Source organism: Microtus pennsylvanicus, chromosome 15 (genome assembly GCF_037038515.1).
Source record: "Microtus pennsylvanicus isolate mMicPen1 chromosome 15, mMicPen1.hap1, whole genome shotgun sequence".
In the NCBI taxonomy this organism is placed as follows: Eukaryota; Metazoa; Chordata; class Mammalia; order Rodentia; family Cricetidae; genus Microtus; species Microtus pennsylvanicus.
The window spans coordinates 1,576,747-1,599,971 of NC_134593.1; the positions used below are offsets into that span (position 1 = coordinate 1,576,747).

General features: G+C 36.4%; 2 protein-coding genes across 2 annotated transcripts; one reads left to right on the top strand and one right to left on the bottom strand.

Moving 5' to 3' along the window:
• Positions 1–3,760: 3,760 nt before the first annotated feature.
• LOC142835873 (olfactory receptor 4K1-like) lies at positions 3,761–14,296 on the top strand. Its single transcript, XM_075949681.1, has 2 exons — positions 3,761–4,677; positions 14,233–14,296. Exons 1-2 carry the CDS (start codon positions 3,761–3,763, stop codon positions 14,294–14,296), a joined length of 981 nt encoding a protein of 326 aa, XP_075805796.1.
• A 7,618-nt stretch (positions 14,297–21,914) lies between these two features.
• On the bottom strand, positions 21,915–22,842 carry LOC142835705 (olfactory receptor 4K1-like). Its single transcript, XM_075949410.1, is given in 2 exon segments — positions 21,915–22,083; positions 22,085–22,842. Coding segments are annotated over 2 exon segments (927 nt in total).
• Positions 22,843–23,225: the final 383 nt, after the last annotated feature.

A 23,225-nucleotide genomic window follows, 5' to 3' on the forward strand; every position in this document is an offset into this window, starting at 1 on the left:
CTGCTTGCATTTCATTGATTCAGGCTGCAGTAAAGTTATCAGCCAAGATAAAGAATCACAGTTTAAATGACATAGTTTCTAAAATATAATCCTAATAATTTTTTTAAAAAGATGCATTATATTTTCATCTTTTTGTCTTAAAAATGTTTAAACGTTTATTGAAACTCAACTATTCATTTATTCATTTATTCATTCATTCATTCATTTATTTATTTATTTATTTATTTATTTATATTTTTGATTTTCTAGACACGGTTTCTCTGTAGCTTTTTTTTGGTTCCTGTCCTGGAACTGTGGTGCATGCCTTTAATCCCAACACTCGGGAGGCAGAGGCAGGCAGATCTCTGTGAGTTCGAGGCCAGCCTGGTCTACAAGAACTATTTATTGTTTTAAAATACATAGTTTCCTATGACTTTTGGTGCTCTTTAACATGACAGCAATTCCAGTTTTTAATTTCTTACTACGTGTATGTTTATGACTGACTCTTTAAGATCCTTTGTATTTTATCACTCATGTCTATTGTGAATATTATTTATATTTCATTATTTGTTTATTGGAGCTTTATAAATATGTTATTTTAAAAGCAAATTATTTATATTTGTATAGTTCACATTCAAAGTCAAATATTCAAGAGAAAAATAGGGAATAAAATTTTAAAATGATAAATACTAAGATTATCATTGTGTGCTGCCATTGTTGAATTGTACTTTATACTGATTAGAACTTACATCGATCCTGTAAATATATTACAGTTTTTTCATAAATATATCTATCTTGTTTGGAAAAATTTAAATGTAATTATATCATTTCCCTTGAATACTCTACTTTTTATTGTAATTTTGGTTCAGTGATCATTTCAGACATTGAATTTTTAGCACTGTAAATTACTGAGTTTTTCTAGTCTTAAATCTGTATTTTCTCAATGTCACTCTTTTACAGTTGGTTGAGTTTTGAAGAGTACCTGAACATGATTGCTTTAAATTAGAATGAAGTATTTTGACAAAATTAAACTGAAAGTAAATTTTAAAATGATTTGATATTAAACATGTTGGTGAAATTTTTGCAGAAAAAGTCTTAGAAAATAGGCCGAATCTTTAGGAACAAGACAGCATGAAACACAGTAAAGATTATATTTATCTATTTATACAGCATGTCTTATTGTTGGTCAATTCTTATGCATTTTAATATTTTTCCTGAGTGTATGTGTATGTGAGTTCTCATGAGATAAACAGGTTTTATGGACACAGTGATAGGGAAGCTTATTTTCAACTTATTTTGATACTTATAAATGAAATTTACATCAGAATATTTGAGATGTGTAAAGTTTATATAAAACAGTGTGAAAAGAATATTGATATATGAAGAAAAATTGAAAAAGCCTAAAATGCTTGAAGAACCATTTTTAAGGTAGGATAGTTTTAGATTTGTAATAAGGATGATAGAATTAGACAATAAATTTAACTATTGTTTAAATAGTGAGCCTCTTTTTATTGATACACACTACCCTAAGCAATTATGGTCACTTATTGGCAGAAAGTTAGAGGCTTCAAAATTATTTCTTCTACTCAGTCTGCTAATACCAATCAATCTTTGAATTTCATATGTATCTATTACCTGATTACAATAAGCAGAAAAATTACAACATTTTCTCATATAAATTATTTCAGGAAACACAGTTGCTCTTGCTTAAGGATTGCCACATCTCTCTAGAGGCATATTTCTTCCCCAGTGAAAGGAACTTTCTGGGAGGAACATATAAATCTTTGTACTATTCTGCGTGAGGCTGTTGTAGTTGTGTGGTTGATAGAAAGAAGAGCAGAGCCACGTTAAAACTGTATTACAGATGTTTTCAATGTGAAGACTCATTGGAGAAGATAAGATGATACATACAAACTAAGAAATACTAAATTTTATGAAAGTAAAGGCAAATAAAAGAAATTATTAAAACTGTAAGTACTAACAATGGATTATGGGCATATTGTTTACAGGTATTATAAATGTTCTAAATGCAAAAAATAATCAACTGAGAGGTGACAAAAAGGAAGTTGTTGTCTCAGTCTGGTTGGAAATTCCATCCAGCAGAGTGAAGTTCTCTTTCTCCACGTTTCTGTCTTGATTCCACCTGTTTTGATTAATCCTCTAAGGACTTGGGTTGGAATCTGAGAAACAAAGGGAACTCTGTTATAAACGTTACCTGCTCTTGCACAACCTTATTTATGCTTTCTATTTAGAAAGTATTTGCCCATTAAATGAACAAATATTTATTGACTATTAAAATTTGCCTTTAATGAAGAACAGAGTTACCAATAAAGTTATGAATAAAGTAAGTTTTGCTTGAAATCTTAAACAGTAAGAAAATATTACGAGTTAAAATAAAGACAAAAAACTGCACATATCAAATGTTTTAGAGTTTGATTGACCCAGTTTTTAGGTAATGCAGAAGTAATAAAGATTTTATGTAACTAATTTGGTCTTTCACCAGAAATAATTTTCCTATGGGATATTTAGAAATCTGAAAATACTTCTTTCTGAGGACAGCAGCAATAGAAGATTCGTTAAAGAAGTTTACAAGTTTTCTGTGTAGAAGGACATAATATATTTTGACACAATATAATTCTTTTTGTATTTAGAAATTCTAGAAATGAAAATAATTTGAGGAGGATTCAGTTCTTTGTTCAACCCCATAGTTTTCAAGTGACAGACTTTTATAATATTTACTAGTAGGAAATTATCGTAGTTATTGGGGGGAAATGATAAATCCTTAAAATTCGAAACTATAGGAGACTGGGACAGCATTTTCTTCTTATTTCCTATATTTTTAAATATGAAGACTAAAGCTATCAACTAGTAGATACCAAAAATTAGAGTTCTTAAAATAAGTGAGACTTTTTTTAAAAAAAATGGTTTAAATTAAATAAGATTTCATCATTCTCTGCCTCTTCTCTCTCCAGCCACTCTCAGACACCCTTATTAAATCCATCCCATGTCCCCCAACACTTTCAAGTTGGCAGCCTTTTTCTGACTATTGTGACTCACCACACACACACACACACACACACACACACACACACACACACACAAATGCATGTATGTGCATTTGAACAAGTGTATATATGTGCAATCTTTTGAATTCTTTTCAGTTTTGTATAGATTTGGATGCACAACTAAGTGCTCTGTATTGGTTGAGTTTAGCAAAATTTGATGCTAAGTGATTAACCTGTGTGAGCACACCACAGTATTTTCTCCTTCTTCCTTCTGCTCTTCTGATTCAGCCCTTCACCATCTCTCCTCTCAGTTCTTTGTATTTCCTCATCACAAAATGAAGGCCATTTATTTTAAACACCAAAATGAAGTTACATTAGTATTTCACATTTTGGCGATGTCACTATGTCCTTGATTTTAGAAGTAAAGGTGAAAAGCTTTGGTTTCTGCTTTCAAATCCCTTCGGTCTCTAATGCATACTACAGTATTTATTTGCTTGTAATTATTGTTCCCAAACTTCTCAGAGTTTTATAGATTCATTATTATACTTACAAATAGGCTCACCACAAAAACAAAACCTTAAGATAAAATGGATAAATTGTATTTTTCTAATTATACTTATTTCTCACATTATACTTTATTTCCATATATGTATAATTAAATTACATTGACACACTTGAATGGTCACCATAATTTTCTTTATGAATTTGGTATGTTGCAATGCCAGTGATGTGACTATTTTCTTGATTTCTCATTTAGGTGACTTTACATTGGATACATGGCTCAGAGTAATGAATCTACGGTATCTGAGTTTGTGCTTCTGGGCCTTTCTAAATCTTGGAGCCTTCAACTTTTCCTGTTTACCATCTTTTCTGTCATCTATGTGACATCAGTCCTGGGCAATGTCATGATTATTGTCATAATTTTATCTGACACACATTTGAACTCTCCTATGTACTTCTTACTCGGTAACCTCTCATTCATTGACATCTGCCAATCTAACTTTGCCACTCCCAAGATGCTTGTCGACTTTTTTGTTGAGCACAAAACTATTTCCTTTGAGGGTTGCATGGCACAGATTTTTCTTCTTCATAGCTTTGTTGGGAGTGAAATGATGTTGCTCGTAGCTATGGGATATGACAGGTTTGTAGCAATATGTAAGCCACTACACTACAATCTAATTATGAATCGGAGGGTGTGTATAATTTTTGTGTCTATTTCCTGGGCAGTAGGTATACTTCATTCTGTTAGCCACTTGGCATTTACAGTGAATCTGCCGTTCTGTGGTCCCAATAAGGTAGATAGCTTTTTTTGTGATCTTCCCCTGGTGATAAAACTTGCTTGCATGGATACATACAGAATGGAAATATTGACCTTGGTTAACAGTGGCCTGATATCCCTGAGCTGTTTCCTGGCTTTAATTGTCTCCTACATCATCATTTTTGTCACGGTCCGGCACCAGGCCTCTAGTGGGTCATCCAAATCACTTTATACACTGGCTGCTCACATCACAGTAGTGATTCTGTTCTTTGGGCCTTGTATTTATTTTTACATATGGCCTTTTAGCAGACTGTCTATGGATAAGTTCCTTTCTGTCTTCTATACCATTTGCACTCCTTTACTGAATCCTGTCATATATTCTCTGAGGAATGAAGATGTTAAATCAGCCTTGAGGAAATTGAGAAACCGCCACGTATATCCTGGGAAAGAATAAAGGCTCTCTGTGAGAGCCTCATGTTGACTTAAAATGAAAAGCCTCCGGGATTTTAGAATTATGTAGATTACCTTTATTTGTGATATAAACGGTTAAGTTGTAGAAATGACCTTTTGCTCTAAATGCAAGTTAATTTCATAAAACAAGTTGCTGAGTAAAATTAAGCATTAAATAAAATTAGAATTATGAACAGTGAGAATTTTACCTCAATTTTTCTCATGGTTCATAATTCTAATACCCATTTTCTAAAAAATTCTTAGTGACACTTAAATATATATTTTATACACTTTTGAAATTAGGGCCATGTATTCATTTGGGTTCTCTAGAGAAACAAACAGATAAAAAGAATATATATGGAATGTATTATAGTAGTTGACAGGTTATGATATGTCTATTTCAACAATGACCATCTATTAATATGAAGTCTAGGAATCTAATAATTGTTTGTTTCCTGATGCCGGATTTCTCAGCTGGTCTTGAATACACTACAATACAGAAGAAGCAGGATTTATTCCAGCAAAGGAATGGACTTTCCAGGAGAGTAAGGTGAGCAGCAAGTGCCTCCTCCTTTCTGTGTCATTTATATGGCCGACACGAGAAGATGTGGAACAGATTGAAGGTGGATCTTCACACTTCAGGAATCCAGGTTTAGGTTTGAGCTTCGCACTGCAAATGATTTAAATAGGAAAAATACCTCACAGGTGTACCAATTAATTTATGTACTTGAGATTTTATTTAACTCTACATGTATTCAAGTTGACAATCAAAACTAGCCATCATAAATCCATTCCTTGTCATCTTGGTACACAATCATATATCCTTTTTCATGCTTAATTTCCAAGTGAAAACAATGAGCATATTATAATTTTGCCTAATATTATATATCTATCCTGTGTAAATTCACAAACATGTTATGTGTTTTTTTAGGCCATTAGTACATCAAAATGATATAATTTCCCTATGAACAACTGTGAATGCATTAGATATTTTAAAATAGGTGGCAATGTCTTTTGAAAGACATTTTAATATCTTAAAAGTATATTTCAATCTTATTAAATTATAACTTAATAATTATATTTACTGATATTCTCCCAACTGATGTTACATTATATTATAAAGCAATTGAGGGAAGAAATAATAAATATTTGTACAAACACATTCTTAACAGTATATGACAGACAGAAACATGGATATTGAATATTCATTTCTAAAACGTGTCATGAGATTTAGATGGTATTTACAACTACATACCTATATTACCCATTTTGTATTTCTTCTACCCTCAGCAAGCACTTTGGGAAATCTTTTGTGTGTGTGTGTGTGTGAAGTGGAGAGACAATCCTTTATTCCTGAAGTGTTTGGGTTCTTTGTCATCCTGCTTGGATTAGATTGTTGTAGTTTTCCATTGCCTTTCATTACAGACTATGGTAACACTAAGTGATGCTCTAAAGATCTTCCGCACTACAGATATAATTCTTCTGACTTTCGTGGCAGAGACGTCACCCTATTTATTCTTGGTAATCTGTATCCATTTCCCATTTTAACACTGTTATTCCCTTTTTAGTTTGTTGGATGAATGACAGCAGAAGCTTAATGTGGTCATGTGGTGAGGTCTGAGATTTTAGTTCACTGAAATATTTGTTGCGTCTCCTAACAGAAGTGCTGCCTCTCTGGAACCAAAGCTTCTAGGCCAGCAGAACTAAAGGAACGGACAACAAAACCTTTTCTAGGGATTACTAGGGATGCTGGTGAGCGGAATCATATGATTTTGTACGCCTTAATTCCTGGATATTGGTTCTGGGGAAAATGTAACATATATTGGATGCCGATTCAAAGCATATACTTCCTTCTTAAGAACCCTAACTAACATCCCTCTCAACTGCTGCAAACTAATTGACTCCTTAATGATGTTTTTCATTGTTCTATCAGGCCAGCTGATTCAGGATGGTGGGGAACATGGTAGGACCAGTGGATTCCATGATTGTGAGCACATTATTGCACTTCTCTGGATAAGACATTCTGTAAGTCCACAAACGGTAGTTTGGGCAGAAGCATTATGTGCAGGAATGGCAAATTTATAGCAAAATGAAGTATACTTTTCATGAAGGAAGTGGTCCAGTGTAGTCAACCTGGTAGCAGACACCTGGCTGTTCACCCTGGGGAAATATGCCATATCAGGGTATCAGCTTTTGTACCTGGTGTTGGCATATCTCAGTAGCAGCTACACCCATGCCAGATGTAATGAGTGAAAATAGATGTCACAGAGCCTGTACATACACTTCATCTTTGCTACTAAGGGCCACTTTGATAATGGGATCTTTTAGGCAATGACTGAGGTAGTTGAGGAAAGCAGCTGACTGTCCACAGAACAGATCATCTTATCTATCTGATTACTCAACTCTTCCTCTCGTGAAGTTACATTTTGATGAGCATTTACATGGGACACAAGTATCTTCATATCCTTAATGAACTTGGAGAAATATATCCACACATATCTTTCCCAGATGACATTCTCACAAAATTTCCAATCACATTCTTTCTAACTCTCTTACTGTTCAAACAACACATTGAAAGCCTACCAACTGGTGACTACTTGCACAACTGGCCATATCTCTTTACAAAGAAAATGTATGACTCTTCATACAGCATAAAATCCTGACCACTATAAGGATTTCCCTCCGTCAGTGTCTTTCAGGATTATACCAGAAAGGGATTGTAATTCTTCAGCTTTCCACTTCTGGGTGGTGTCTGCATAATGTGTAGACCTACCTCTAAACCAGGCCTTAGTCTTCTCTACCTACAGTCAGTCTCTACCTACTGTAGGGCACATCCCATGAGGCTCTAAGTGCTTGCTTGAAAGCAGAAGGCATTGTAACAAGAGGAAACACCATAGGCATTTGGATAACATTAATATTCTTATGTTCTTAATATAACTTGCTTGTGTTTTAAGAACATTTTAGACCCCATCACACATAAACCATTTCCATTTGATAATGAATGGGTGTTGTGCACATCTTAATTTTGGTTCAGAGAATACCCTTAGAAGAAACCTATAATAAGTTTAATTTCTTAGAAAGAATATCTCTTCATGTCCTACACCACTGGACTCCTACAAATTGCACAGAGGTAGTAGGCTCTTGAAATTTGCTTGGATTTATTTCTCATCCTCTGGTGTGCTTATGTGTTGTCAACAAGAAGAAAGTAATTGCTACATCCCACTCACTTGTTCAATTAGTATAATGTTATTGACAAAGTGGGCCAGTGTGACATTTTGTGAAAAAAGATAGACAATTGAGAACATTTCTAGGTCATTAAAAAGGAATAAAGAGTTAAAATATCCTTGAGGTAAAACTGCAAAGAGATACTGTAGAGACCCAAAAATGGGAGCCTGTTTCCACCTTGTTTGAAGGTCAGAGAATTCAGTTTCCCCAGAGTTATTAAGGTTCCACCCTGACCAAAGGTCAGAGCATTGGGACTTACTGAAATCCTTCAAGGTTGTTGTCTATTTCTACCTTAAACAAAGGTCCCACCTAGATTTAGGTCAGTAAGTTCCGTTCTCTCAAGGTTATTGTGTGGCTAATATCCAAGACTTATACTTCTGGAATAGAGAAGTAGATCTGTTTCTACCCCAAAGAAAGGTCTAAGGGTCCAGCTAAGTTTCATTTCCCCAAGGTAGATAAGAATGGAATCTTCTACCGAGGGAGTGGTGTGGCTACAGAATGTTTTAGTATAGGGGTTGAATGTGACTTGTCTTGTTCTAGCAACAGAATGTTTAGCTATGAATGTAGCCCATAACCTTCAACTGGTCTGGTCATCTCTGTTTATCATACTAATGAAGTATTTTTTTTATCTTACTCCTACCTTTTGGGGTCGGAGGTATATTAAGCAAGTGGAAATAAAATGTCGGTGATTACAGTATTCACTGGAACTCCCTCCAAGTACTATCCTATGCTTTCTGTTTTATTATTTTCACTCATGTCTTTGTTTTCTTTACTATTTTTCTAATCCCCATGCCCATACCCTGGTAAGTGATATTTTTGCTGATGCTGGTCTCTAACAGTACAATGCTGGCCTTGCCAACTGAAAACAAATTGCTTCTGATGGTTATTACAAACAGATACCAAAAAAAAATCATTTGCCTGATCAGTAGCTCCATACTTTATCCCAGTATATATGTTATCTGCTCAAGACACATATTTGGTCCAGTGACTGCAACCAGAACCACTAATTGATTATGTTTTCATTAGTTATCTGTCTTCTTCATGACATATTTGTCTTTTGTACTTGCCAGAAAAGAGAGTTAAAGGGAGACATGGTGGGAACTTTAAGACTGGAAACTCTTGATGAGTGGTACTAACTTCTTCTGTTCCTCCTAGACCATGATATATACTTTGGTTCAACACCCTGGTAGGGCTAACTTCGATGACTGCTTTTTTGCATTTGTAAAAATAATAACCCTCACTACACAAGTCAGAGAACCAAATGGTGAATTCTCCTGGCTTCTTCATATATCTATCCCAAATATACATTCTGGAATTGGGAAATAGCTACAGTTTGGGTTCAGGAACTAATTGACCTACTGCGAGTTGGAATTCAGGTACAACTCCATTAATTACCTCAGCTCCATAAATCCCTACTTTAATTAGAGGGCAAAACGTGTCTGTGCATCTTCTGGAATCATTATCAGTTCTCAACCAGCATCCAAGAGATCCTCAAATGTCTGATTGTTGCCTTTCTCCCAGGGTATATGTTATCCTTGTAAAAAGCTGTAGGTCACTGGGAAGAAGATGAAAGAAAGACTAACAGTAAAACTCTCAGGTATTTTAGCAAATTCCCTTTTTAGGGAGACCTGGCCTTCCCTTCATTCAAAGATTTTCAACTTGTTCAAGTCAGAAAATTGGTCCAAATTCTAAAATTTTCTCTTGCCAGGATGCAATGTAGTTATTTTTACCATTTGTCTGGAGTTTTTTCTTCTTATATACAGACCAAACAAAAATGTAATAAGCTTCTGGTAACTTCATGCCTGGAAGAAATATGGCTGGTTAGCCAGTTCCATAAACAAAGATTGCACCTCACACTGGCAGCTGAACTTGTTAGTGAAAGAGTCACCCAGGTTCTACAGGTTTTGAAGGCATAAAAGGGTCTTGGCAAGAATTTGAGACTTGGTACCATGAGAGTCCATTGGTGAACATAGAGCCTCAGTGACAATTGAAGACCCAGGTTTAAAGGGATCATGAAAAATGGAGACTTGGTACCATGAAGAAAGTCTGGGATAGTCTATTGGTGAAAGTGCAACTCTGTTGCTACAGAAGACCCCAACATTTTGGAGATGTCAATATCATGGGATGGCCATAAAAAGAACAGCTGTTAGGGGTAGAATCTGCCAGAACTTGGAAGACAAGCTGTGTATGCTGTAGAGGGCAGAGCTAGAGAATGTACACAAGCCTTTGGAGGAGTCTGGAAGATCTTCAGTAAATCCCAGATATGAGACATTACTTTGATCTTATTGGGACTGTGCCCTGGTATTTCCTAGTTGAAGTAAGAAAATATTTAACCTATTTTTGATTTTGCAAGAGTCTACAACCAAAAGACTGTATTTTAAAAGAGATTATATGTTTAAAAGAAAAGTTTGATTTTTGTAAAGATTGAATTTTGAAGTATTTATTTGTAAAGACTGTGGAAACTTTTAAGTTTGTAAGTATTTCATAATGTGTTATTTATTTTGTTATCTTGGGGATTAATAAAGAAGGAAATGTTGTGGCTTAACAGTGATGTGCTTATGAGTCAAGTTCATAAGAAGTCAATGGTGCCAGATTGTTTTAGGTCAAATTGACACAAGCTAGAGTCATCTGAGAGGAGAGAACCTCTATTTAAATAATGGTTCCAAGCCAGTTGGTGTTGGCACAGGGCTTTAATCCCAGAATATTGTTTTGTTTTGCTTTGTTTTGTTTTTTGTTTTTGGAGACAGGGTTTCTCTGTAGCTTCAGAGCTTGTCCTGGAACTTTCTCTGTAAAACAGGATGATCTTGAACTCACAAATTTCCTCTTGTTTCTGCCTCTTGAGTGGTAGGATTAAAGGCAATGTGCCACCACCACCCGGCTAATCACAGAATTTTTGAGGTAGCGGTAGGTGGATCTCTGTGAGTTTGAGGCCAGTCTGGTCTACAGAGCGAGTTCCGGGACAGACAAGGCTGTCACACAGAGAAACCCTGTCTTGAATGCTCCCCCCACCCAAATGGTTCATAAGATGAAGTTGTAGGGGAATCTGTAAGCATTTTCTTAGTGGTCGATGGGAGATGGTGGAGAGACCAGCTCACTGTGGAAGGTGCCATTCCTAGACTTATGGTTCTAGATTCTGTCACATAGAAGCCTGAGCAAGCCATGGAAGCAAGCCAGGAAACAGTACCCCTCTATGGTCTTTGCATCATCTGCTGTCTCCAGATTCCCGCCTGATGGATTTCTTTCTTGATACCCTTCAGTGATGGCCAGTGATATGGAAGTGTAAGCCAAACAAACTCTTTCTTTTCTCTTTGCTTTTTGGTCATAATTTTTCATTTCAGCCATAAAAACCGTAAATAGAAAACTAGAGTGTTATTTCCTTTTCTCTTTTACTGATAGAATGTTAGACAAAAGCAATTTTGACAATTAAATGTATGTTTAAACTTATGGTTTGAAAGGATGTTAGAAATTAAGAAGCAAATGGAAAGTGGGTTGCACTGAACAGCTGGATTTGATCAGTTCATGCTATACAAATATATGCAAATATAAGACTGACCTCAATAATATGAACAATAAATATGTGATATTAAAAAATGATAATCATGTATGGTGGTGTATGCCTATAATTTCAGTACTTAGGAGGCAGAGACAGGTGGATCTCTGTGGCTTTGAGACCATTTCGTATATACAGTGAGTTCTAATATAGCTGAGAAGACATAAAAAGACCCTGTCTCAAAACGAGAAAATTAAAATGATAAATGAATTTTTATTTTTTATTTTTGTTTTTTTGAGATAGGGTTTCTCTGTATCTTTGGAGCCTGTCTAGAAACTAGCTTTTGTAGGCCAGGCTGGCTTCAAACTCACAGAAATCTACCTGCCTCTGCCTCCCAAGTGCTGGGATTAAAGGCGTGCACCACTAACGCCATACTGATATATAAATTTTTATTATTAGATATTAATTTATAATTTTGAAAAATTTGATAATATGCATCTGCATAAATATTTTAAACAGTAAATAATCTGCTAAAATTAATTTTAAAGAGCAAACCCAGGGCTGAAGAATTGGATTAGAAGTTAAGAGTACATCCTAGGATCCATACTGGGTTATTTATAACAAACTGTAACTCCATCTCAACACCTCTGGCCCTATAAGCAACTGCTCTCCTGTGTGCCCATGCCCCACAAAACACATGCACAGAATGAACAATAAAATAAAGGAAAAAACAGATACATAAAAGTAGACAAATCTCTGTCATGGAATTTGCAAATAAAATATTCAAATATGTTAGGAATAATACTATTTTATAAAACTGAATAACTGTAGATATGAAATTTGAAATGCCAATGTGATATGTACATCATAATGTCAAAACCTTTAAAAATATTTCTTTGTTTATATTATGTACAAGTACTCTGTTTGCATGGATGCCTGCGTTACAGAGGAGCACATCAGACCCCATTATAGACGGTTGTGAGCCCCCATGTGGTTGCTAGGAAATCCAGGACTTCTTCTGCAAGAGCAGTTAGTGCTTGTAACCTCTGAGCCATATCTTCAGGCCCTGTATATCAAAATAGCAATATGGCAAGTCTGTTTTATTATTGTTGAAGACATATTTGAGCATTCATTTTGAAAACTGTGATTGTTAAGCTAGTTGACACACATATGTGTATCTACATAATATATATATGCTCAACTATACACCTATATATTATACATATAAATGTTCTATTAATTCTACTATGCTCTTCCAGTTGTATGTGTATCACATGATATATTTGTAGGTAAGAGACATATACAAAATGTTCATTGCAGTCCTATTTTGGATTTATTAATTGTTATCAAATGCTGTGCCAACTTAAAATAAAATTGATGAATATATTATAGTATGGTAATAAAATGGACTACCATGTAGCAATGATAAAAGGAGAATTCTATATAAAACATAGGTAGATAGTAGATATTTAACAAAATAAAAAGAAATTTACACATAATGCATTATTTCATTGAATACATTTTAAATAAACACAGAATTGTTTCATGATATTGGATCACACTGTAAAACCTGAGACTATGTTGATAAAATCAGCCTTGGGTCAGGAGGTGGAGCCAGCAACTAGTTGACTGAATTTAGCTATAGGGAGCTGGGAAGATGGATAAAGATATGCATAGGAAGAAGTAAAGGAGGGACTTGGGGTTCTGCAGTTGTTTTGGTTTGGGATGGCTCGAGAGATGCCTTCTTTATGGGTCTCTGGCCCAAAAGGAAGGTCGGCTGGTTGCTTCTTGGCTTCTCTGATCTAGCAGGTATTTACTTCAACATCTGATTCCTACATCTTTATTGGGAACTAGAATGACAGAGATTTAGTTAAAAACTACACTGGGCAGCAGCAGCTGAGCTAGTGCTGGTGAGACTGGAAGTCGTGCCAGGCTATGGTCTGTGCAGCTGGGCACTAACTGTGGGACCATAAGGCCAAAGAATGGTAGTTAAAGTATCAGTAGGTTCAGGTGCAGTCACTAAGCTGAAAGAAAAACAACACAGGACAATTAAGAAACAGGGACATTGGCTATTTTTTATACAATCACTTGTGGGAGAAACAAAGGAAAATCTTCTAATAAGATGATGTCTTTTATACCTATAGTTATCAAATGGCCATGGAACCATGATTGTACCGCACAGTTGGCATGGCTTTCCTCAAAATTACTTATTATAATCCTGGAGTTTTCATGTTGTCTTAAATTTTTGAACAAAACCTATGGGCAAATACACATTTTAAGGACTGTGAAATGGGATGATTTCTCTGGATTATCCATATAGATTCAAATTCAAAAACACACATTTCTACAAAGTGTAACAGATAATGGCAACGAAAAGATGCAACACAGATAGAGTTAGACATGTGGAGCTTAGACATTGGTGTGATGTGGAATGGCCAAAGAACCTTCACAGACTGTAAGGAAAAGCAGAGATTTTCATTTGAAGCCTCTGGGAGGAGTGACATCTAGCTTACATCTGAGTTTTGAGTCAGTGACAAATAAGTTTGGATATCCTCTTTAAGAGGTAGAAAATTCATTTCTGTTGACAATGAGCTCCAAGGTATTTTTTTTAGCAATTTGTGATTATGAGAAACTAATCTAGCCTTAATGAATTACTTAATTCACCAAGCTGCACACTTGAAAATTTGTGATTGCCTTTATGGCTTAGAATATGGAGAAAAAAACCGATACTGATTTAGAAGCTTCACCCCTACTGGCTAGCATTCATAGTGCTAGAATGTGCACATGTTACCAGAGGGGAAGTAATATAAATATTGCTTATCTACCAACCCTTCAACAACAACTGTGATCTGCCAACAAGTTATATTCATTGCTACAAGAATGACATGAATGATAAGGAATAAGAAACCCCTTTTTAAAATTGGAGTTAACAAAGCTCATATGAAACTTATACCTGACAGTGTTGAATCTCAAAACCCAACCAAGGGAAAAGCTATATTATTCTACTAAACGAATATAGCAATAGCACAACACATAATGACTTATTGCTATATCCATAGGTCAATGTATTGCTAAAATAAGAAAAGCTTCTCCTTGTAGCATACAGTAATTAAAAGAGTCCAATAACTGGACAATTTGTAGAAAATAAGATTTTCTGGAGTTCTAAATGAGACATATTTATTATACACCTACCTCAAGGCTGAGGGTTTTGTGCAAAAGAGGTGGCAGCAAGATTGTAAGAGCCAAAAATATTGGATTATGTCAAAGCATAATTTTCCAGACAAAACATGGCAGATGTTCCCTGTTGAAATAAGCGGCGGGCTACATTCCTGGCACCTGGCCGCCCGCACGGCTAGCTTTACCCGAAATAATTACACGGAAACTGTATTCTTTTGAACACTGCATGGCCCATTAGTTCCAGCCTCTTATTGGCTAGCTCTTACATATTGATCTAACCCATTTCTAATAATCTGTGTAGCCCACGAGGTAGCTTACCAGGGAAGATCTTAACCTGCTGCTGTGTTGGGTGGGAGAATCATGGTGACTGCCTGACTCAGCATCTTTCTCCCAGCATTCTGTTCTGTTTACTCCATCCACCTAAGGGTTGGCCTATCAAATGCGCCAAGGCAGTTTCTTTATTAATTAACCAATGAAAGCAGCGGATTAGAAAGAAATCACTCCCACATCAGTTCCCAAAGACTGAAAAAAAGGCTCAAGACTTCCAAAACTTTAAACCAGACAAAACCTCAGTAAGAACATGGACAAGTGGACACAAATTCCACCCAGTTAAGAAGTTGTTGATAGCTGCAGGGAAAGGGAAAATCAGTTTTATTCAGTGAAATGGCACTATGTATGCCAACCACAGTCCACAACAAAGTCTTGCTAGAACAAATCTTGACCACACTCTGACAGACCCTGGCCAAGTCCCTTCCTACTCCCTCACTGCCATTGCCAGTCCACCCACTGTGATCCCTGATAGCTGGGATAAGGAAGTTTCTAAAGAAAAAACACCCTGTTCTGGGGAAACAATTCTAACAGGGAGAAACTACAGGCTTACAGGTAGTCCCAGAAGTTACATTTAAGTTACCATTCCCAAATCTCCTACATAAACTTCAAGTATCCTCTCCCGCTTTGGCAGATATCCTTTACCTACTGTCTAGGCCACACTGTGTGAAAAAAAGACTTCTAGCCAGGTGGTGGGTGGTGAATTTCTTTAATTCCAGCACTGGGGAGGCAGAGGGAGATGGACTTCTGTGTGTTTAAGGCCAGCCTGGTCTGCAAATCGAGTTCCAGAACGACAAAAGCTATTACATTGAGAAACCCTGCCTCAAACAAAAATGTTTTTTTGTTTTTTGCTTTTTTTTTCTGCTAAGGTCAGTCTCCAGTCTCTTTACTGCCCCCTTTCTCTTTAAACTGCCTCATAAATCTAAAAATCTAGTGCTGAAACCGTGGAATACATCTGTTCTTAGTACAAGTCTGGCCTCAATATATAATAGACAATTGCCACTGCTGTCCCAAATTTGGAACTTTCAATTTCAATATCTAAATTTATTTAGATAACTTTATGAGGCGGAAGGGAAACTCCTCCCATATAACTACCAGTTCGTGGTAACCCTTCTTGTTTGTGACATTCAACTCCCACTTTTGACTGCACCTAGAGCTCAACCTTAATTAACTGCTGTTCTACTTCTCACAATGGGCTCTCCATGATGGGAAGTGAGCCCTACAGTCATGACAAGGTCCCAGCTGAAACAGACTGCCACAAAGAGAAGACAGTGGCTTCAGGAGTCACTGCTAGGAACTGTAAATGTAAACAGGGCAGCCCTTCCCACTTCTCAACCCCTGGTGAGACCCCAGGTATCTCAGCAGCCTTGCTAGTAAGTGAGTCCAGGACATTCAGAATAACCATAGGAGGTGGGGAAATTTTTCTGTGTAGGTAAATCCTCTTGGCTGTGTGGACTGAAAGAAAAACTGGTCTTGGAATTCCTTTGCCTTATTACTATGGCCTGCCTGAATTTCTGCCTCTACTGAGCCTGGATATTCTTGCTTGCGTGTGTGTGTGTGTGTGTGTGTGTGTGTGTGTGTGTGTGTGTGTGTGTGTTTGCCTACTTTTTTGTTTGATGACCTCTAGGTTAGAGATACTTATATTTTTGGTAAATTGAGGAAACTTGAGAAACATAAGACAGTTATTAAGTTTTCAGGTTGTCTGCCTTCATCTAAAGACAGAGAAACACTGGTTATTGATGTGTGGACCCCTGGCTTCAGTCTTACAGAAATTCAAATGTCCTTTGGGTGTGGATAATATTGGGAAATAGTCACATGTTGTTCTGATTCATTGAAAAGCTGACTCTGGAGATGGGGTTTGTACTGCTCATACTGTATCCATGCATGTATGTCTCAAAGTTTCCTTGGGCAGGTTGGCCTCCTGACTCTGTGACAGGAAAAATGATAACAACAGAGCAGCCCAGAACAAAGAAATGATGTGCTTGAGACTTTCTAAAAGGTAAGCTATTTCCAATAAAAGCTACTATTTTTTTTTTTTTCAATTTTTTAAACAATTATTATTCAGCTCTACATTTTTCTCTGCTCCCATCCCTTCCTTTCTCTTCCCTTTCAACCCTCTCCCATGGGCCCCATGCTCCCAACTTACTCAGGAGATCTTGTCTTTTTCTACTTCCCATGTAGATTAGATCCATGTATGTCTCTCTTAGGTTACTCATTTTGTGTAGGTTCTATGGTGTTGTGTTTTGTGAGCTGGTTTTCTTTGTTCTATGTTTAAAAAACACTTATAAGTTACTACATGTAATAATTGTCTTTCTGTGTCTGGGTTACCTCACTCAATATGATGTTTTTTTAGCTTCATCCACTTGCCTGCAAAATTCAAGATACTACCAAAAAAAAATAAAATAAAATAACTGGAGTTAACAACCGCTGGTCATTAATATCACTTAATATCAATGGACTGAATTCACCTATAAAAAGGCACAGGCTAAGTGATTGGATACAAAAACAGCATCCAACATTCTGCTGTTTACAAGACACACACCTCATCAATAAAGACAGACATCTACTAAGAGTAAAGTGTTGGGAAAAGGTTTTTAAGGAAATAGACCTATTGAACAAGTGGGTGTGGCCATACTAATTTCTAACAAAATTGGCTTCAAACTAAAATCAATCAGAAGAGATGGAGATGGACATTTTATACTCATAAAAGCAACAATTCATCACGATGAAGTCTCAATCCTGAATATTTATGCCCCTAATATAAAAGCACCCACTTATGTCAAAGTAACACTACTGGAACTCAAAGCAGACATCAAACCACACACAGCTCTTTCACCAATGGAAATGTCAATCAGACAGAAACCTGACAGAGAAATAAGAGAATTAATGGAGGTAATGAATCAAATGGACTTAATAGACACCTATATAACATTCCACCCAAATAGGAAAGAATATACCTTTTCTCTGCAGCTCATGGAACCTTCTCAAAAATTGACCACATACTCAGTAACGAAGCAAACTTAAACAGTTAAAAAAAATATTAGTAACCACCTGTGTCTTATCAGATCACCATGGATTAAAGTTAGAATTCAACAACAATGCTACCCCCAGGAAGCCAAAAACTCATCGAAACTGATTAGTCAACTACTGAACTAAACCTGGGTCAAGGAAGAAATAAAGAAAGGAATTAAAGTCTTCATTGAATTCAATGAAAATAAAGACACAATATACTCAAACCTATGGGACACTATGAAATCAGTGCTAAGGGAAAGTTCATAGCTCTAAGTGCCCACTTAAAGAAAACGGAGAAAGCACACATTGGAGACTGAGCAGCACACCTGAAAGCTCTAAAAAAAAAGAAGCAGACTCACCCAGGAGGAGTAGAAGACTGGAGATAATCAAACTGAGGGCTGAAATCAACAAAATAAAAACACAGAAAACAATCCAAAGAATCAATGAAACAAAAAGCTGGTTCCTGGAGGAAATCAACAAGATTGATAAACCCCTATCCAAACTAATCAAACAGCAGAGAGAGAATACACAAATTAATAAGATCAGAAATGAAAAGGGGGACATAACCACAGACACAGAGGAAATTCAGAGAATCATTAGATCTCATTACAAAAGCCTGTATAACACAAAACTGGAAAATGTAAAAGAAATGGACACTTTTTTAGATAAATACCATATACCAAAGTTACACCAGGACCAGGTGAACAATCTAAACAGACTTGTTTGTCGCGAAGAATTAGAAGCTGTTATTAAAAACCTCCCTACCAAAAAAAGCCCAGGACCAGATGGTTTCAATGTGGAATTCTACCAGAACTTCCAAGAAGACCTAATACTTATACTCCTTAATGTATTCCCCAATATAGAAACAGTAGGGTCATTACCTAATTCCTTTTATGAAGCTACAGTTACTCTGATACCAAAACCACACAAAGACTCAACCAAGAAAGAGAATTACAGGCCAATCTCACCCATGAACATCAACGCAAAAATCCTCAACAAAATACTGGCAAACCGAATCCAAGAACACATTAGAAAAATTATCCATTATGATCAAGTAGGCTTCATTCCTGAGATGCAGGGCTGGTTCAACATACGAAAATCTATCAATGTAATCCAGCATATAAATAAACTGAAAGAAAAAAACCATATGATCATTTCATTAGATGCTGAAAAAGCATTCAACAAAATTCAACATCCATTTATGTTAAAAGTCTTGGAGAGATTAGGGATACAAGGGTCATACCTAAATATAATAAAAGCTATATACAGCAAGCCGACAGCTAACATCAAATTAAATGGAGAGAAACTCAAAGCCATCCCACTAAAATCAGGAACACGACAAGGCTGTCCACTCTCTCCATACCTCTTCAATATAGTGCTTGAAGTTCTAGCATTAGCAGTAAGACAACATAATGGGATCAAGGGGATTCGAATTGGAAAGGAAGGAGTTAAACTTTCGTTATTTGCAGATGATATGATAGTGTACATAAGCAATCCCCAAAACTCCACCAAAGAACTTTTACAGCTGATAAACAGCTTTAGTAATGTGGCAGGATACAAGATCAACTCCAAAAAATCAGTTGCCCTCTTATACACAAAGGATATGGAAGCAGAGAGGGAAATCAGAGAAGCTTCACCATTCACGATAGCCACAAACAGCATAAAATATCTTGGGGGTAAATCTAACCAAGGAAGTGAAAGATCTATTTGACAAGAACTTTAAGGCACTGAAGAAAGAAATTGAAGAGGATACCTAAAAATGGATGGACCTCCCTTGCTCTTGGATTGGGAGGATCAACATAGTAAAAATGGCAATTCTACCAAAAGCAATCTATAGATTCAATGCAATCCCCATTAAGATCCCATCAAAATTCTTCACAGATCTGGAGAGGACAATAATCAACTTTATATGGAAAAACAAAAACACCCAGGATAGCCAAAATATATTCTATACAATAAAGGATCTTCTGGAGGCATTACCATCCCTGACTTCAAACTCTATTATAGAGCTACAGTAATGAAAACAGTGTGGTACTGGCATAAAAACAGAGAAGTCGACCAATGGAATCATATAGAAGACCCGGATTTTAACCCACAAACCTATGAACACCTCATTTTCGATAAAGGAGTTAAAAGTATACAATGGAAGAAAGAAAGCATCTTCAACAAATGGTGCTGGCACAACTGGATGTCAACCTGTAGAAGAATGAAAATAGACCCATATCTGTCACCGTGCACAAAACTCAAGTCCAAATGGATTAAAGACCTCAATATCAGCCCGAACACACTGAAAATGATAGAAGAGAAAGTGGGAAATACCCTACAACAGATGGGGACAGGAGATCACTTCCTATGTATAACCCCAGAAGCACAGACATTAAGGGCAACATTGAATAAATGGGACCTACTAAAACTGAGAAGCTTGTGTAAAGCAAAGGACACTGTCACTAAGACACAAAGGCAACCTACTGACTGGGAGAAGATCTTCACCAACCCCGCAACAGACAAAGGTCTTATCTCCAAAATATATAGAGAACTCAAGAAACTAGACTTTAAAATGCTAATTAACCCAATTAAAATATGGGGCACTGAACTGAACAGAGAATTCTCAACAGAAGAAGTTCAAATGGCCAAAAGACACTTAAGGTCGTGCTCAACTTCCTTAGCAATCAGGGAAATGCAAATCAAAACAACTTTGAGATATCATCTTACACCTGTCAGAATGGCTAAAGTCAAAAACACCAAGGATAGCCTTTGCTGGAGAGGCTCTGGAGGAAAGGGAACAGTCATCCATTGCTGGTGGGAATGCAATCTTGTGCAACCACTGTAGAAGTCAGTGTTTCGGTTTCTCAGGAAATTCGGGATCAACCTACCCCTGGACCCAGCAATACCATTCTTGGGAATATACCCAAGAGATGCCCTATCATATGACAAAAGCATTTGTTCAACTATGTTCATAGCAGTTATCATTATTTGTAATAGCCAGAACCTGGAAACAACTAGATGCCCTTCAATGGAAGAATGGATGAAGAAAGTATGGAATATATACACATTAGAGTACTACGCTGCGGTAAAAAACAATGACTTCTCGAATTTTGCATGCAAATGGATGGAAATAGAAAACACTATACTGAGTGAGGTATCCCAGACCCAAAAAGATGAACATGGGATGTACTCACTCATAATTGGTTTCTAGCCATAAATAAAGGACATTGAGCTTATAATGTATGTTCCTAGAGAAGCTAAATAAGAAGGTGAACCCAAAGACAAACACATAGGCATCCTCATGAATATTAACCTTCATCAGGCGATGAAAGGAGACAGAGACAGAGGAGCACGGGACAGAAATCTCAAGGTCCAAATCAGGAGCAGAAGGAGAAAGAGCACGAGCAAGGAACTCAGGACCGCGAGGGGTGCACCCACACACTGAGTGTATGGGGATGTTCTATTGGGAACTCACCAAGGCCACCTGGCCTGGGTCTGAAAGAGCCTGGGATAAAACCGGATTCAAGACCAGCTGAGAAATCCGGCATCAGGAAACAAACAATTATTAGATTCCTAGACTTCATATTAATAGATGGTCATTGTTGAAATAGACATATCATAACCTGTCAACTACTATAATACATTCCATATATATTCTTTTTATCTTTTTGTTTCTCTAGAGAACCCAGATGAATACATGGCCCTAATTTCAAAAGTGTATAAAATATATATTTAAGTGTCACTAAGAATTTTTTAGAAAATGGGCTTTTAGAATTATGAACCGTGAGAAAAATTGAGGTAAAATTCTCACTGTTCATAATTCTAATTTTATTTAATGCTTAATTTTACTCAGCAACTTGTTTTATGAAATTAACTTGCATTTAGAGCAAAAGGTCATTTGTACAACTTAACTATTTATATCACAAACAAAGGTAATCTACATAATTCTGAAATCCCCTGGAGGCTTTTCATTTTAAGTCAACATGAGGCTCTTTCATAGAAAGCCTTAGTTCTTCCCAGGATATACGTGGCAGTTTCTCAATTTCCTCAAGGCTGATTTAACATCTTCATTCCTCAGAGAATATATGACAGGATTCAGTAAAGGAGTGCAAATGGTATAGAAGACAGAGAGGAACTTATCCACAGACAGTCTGCTAAAAGGCCATATGTAGAAAAGGCCCAAAGAACAGAATCACTACTGTGATGTGAGCAGTCAGTGTAGAAAGTGCTTTCGACGACCCACTAGAGGCCTGGTGCCGGACCGTGACAAAAATGATGATGTAGGAGACAATTAAAGCCAGGAAACAGCTCAGGGATATCAGGCCACTGTTAACCAAGGTCAAGATTTCCATTCTGTATGTATCCATGCAAGCAAGTTTTATCACCAGGGGAAGATCACAAAAAAAGCTATCTACCTTATTGGGACCACAGAATGGCAGATTCACTGTAAATGCCAAGTGGCTCACAGAATGAAGTATACCTACTGCCCAGGAAATAGACACAAAAATTATACACACCCTCCGATTCATAATTAGATTGTAGTGTAGTGGCTTACATATTGCTACAAACCTGTCATATCCCATAGCTACGAGCAACATCATTTCACTCCCAACAAAGCTATGAAGAAGAAAAATCTGTGCCATGCAACCCTCAAAGGAAATAGTTTTGTGCTCAACAAAAAAGTCGACAAGCATCTTGGGAGTGGCAAAGTTAGACTGGCAGATGTCAATGAATGAGAGGTTACCGAGTAAGAAGTACATAGGAGAGTTCAAATGTGTGTCAGATAAAATTATGACAATAATCATGACATTGCCCAGTACTGATGTCACATAGATGACAGAAAAGATGGTAAACAGGAAAAGTTGAAGGCTCCAAGATTTAGAAAGGCCCAGAAGCACAAACTCAGATACCGTAGATTCATTGCTCTGAGCCATGTATCCAATGTAAAGTCACCTAAATGAGAAATCAAGAAAATAGTCACATCACTGGCATTGCAACATACCAAATTCATAAAGAAAATTATGGTGACCATTCAAATGTGTCAATGTAATTTAATTATACATATGTGGAAATAAAGTATAATGTGAGAAATAAGTATAATTAGAAAAAATACAATTTATCCATTTTATCTTAAGGTTTTGTTTTTGTGGTGAGCCTATTTGTAAGTATAATAATGAATCTATAAAACTTTGAGAAGTTTGAGAACAATAATTACAAGCAAATAAATACTGTAGTATGCATTAGAGACCGAAGGGATTTGAAAGCAGAAACCAAAGCTTCTCACCTTTACTTCTAAAATCAAGGACATAGTGACATC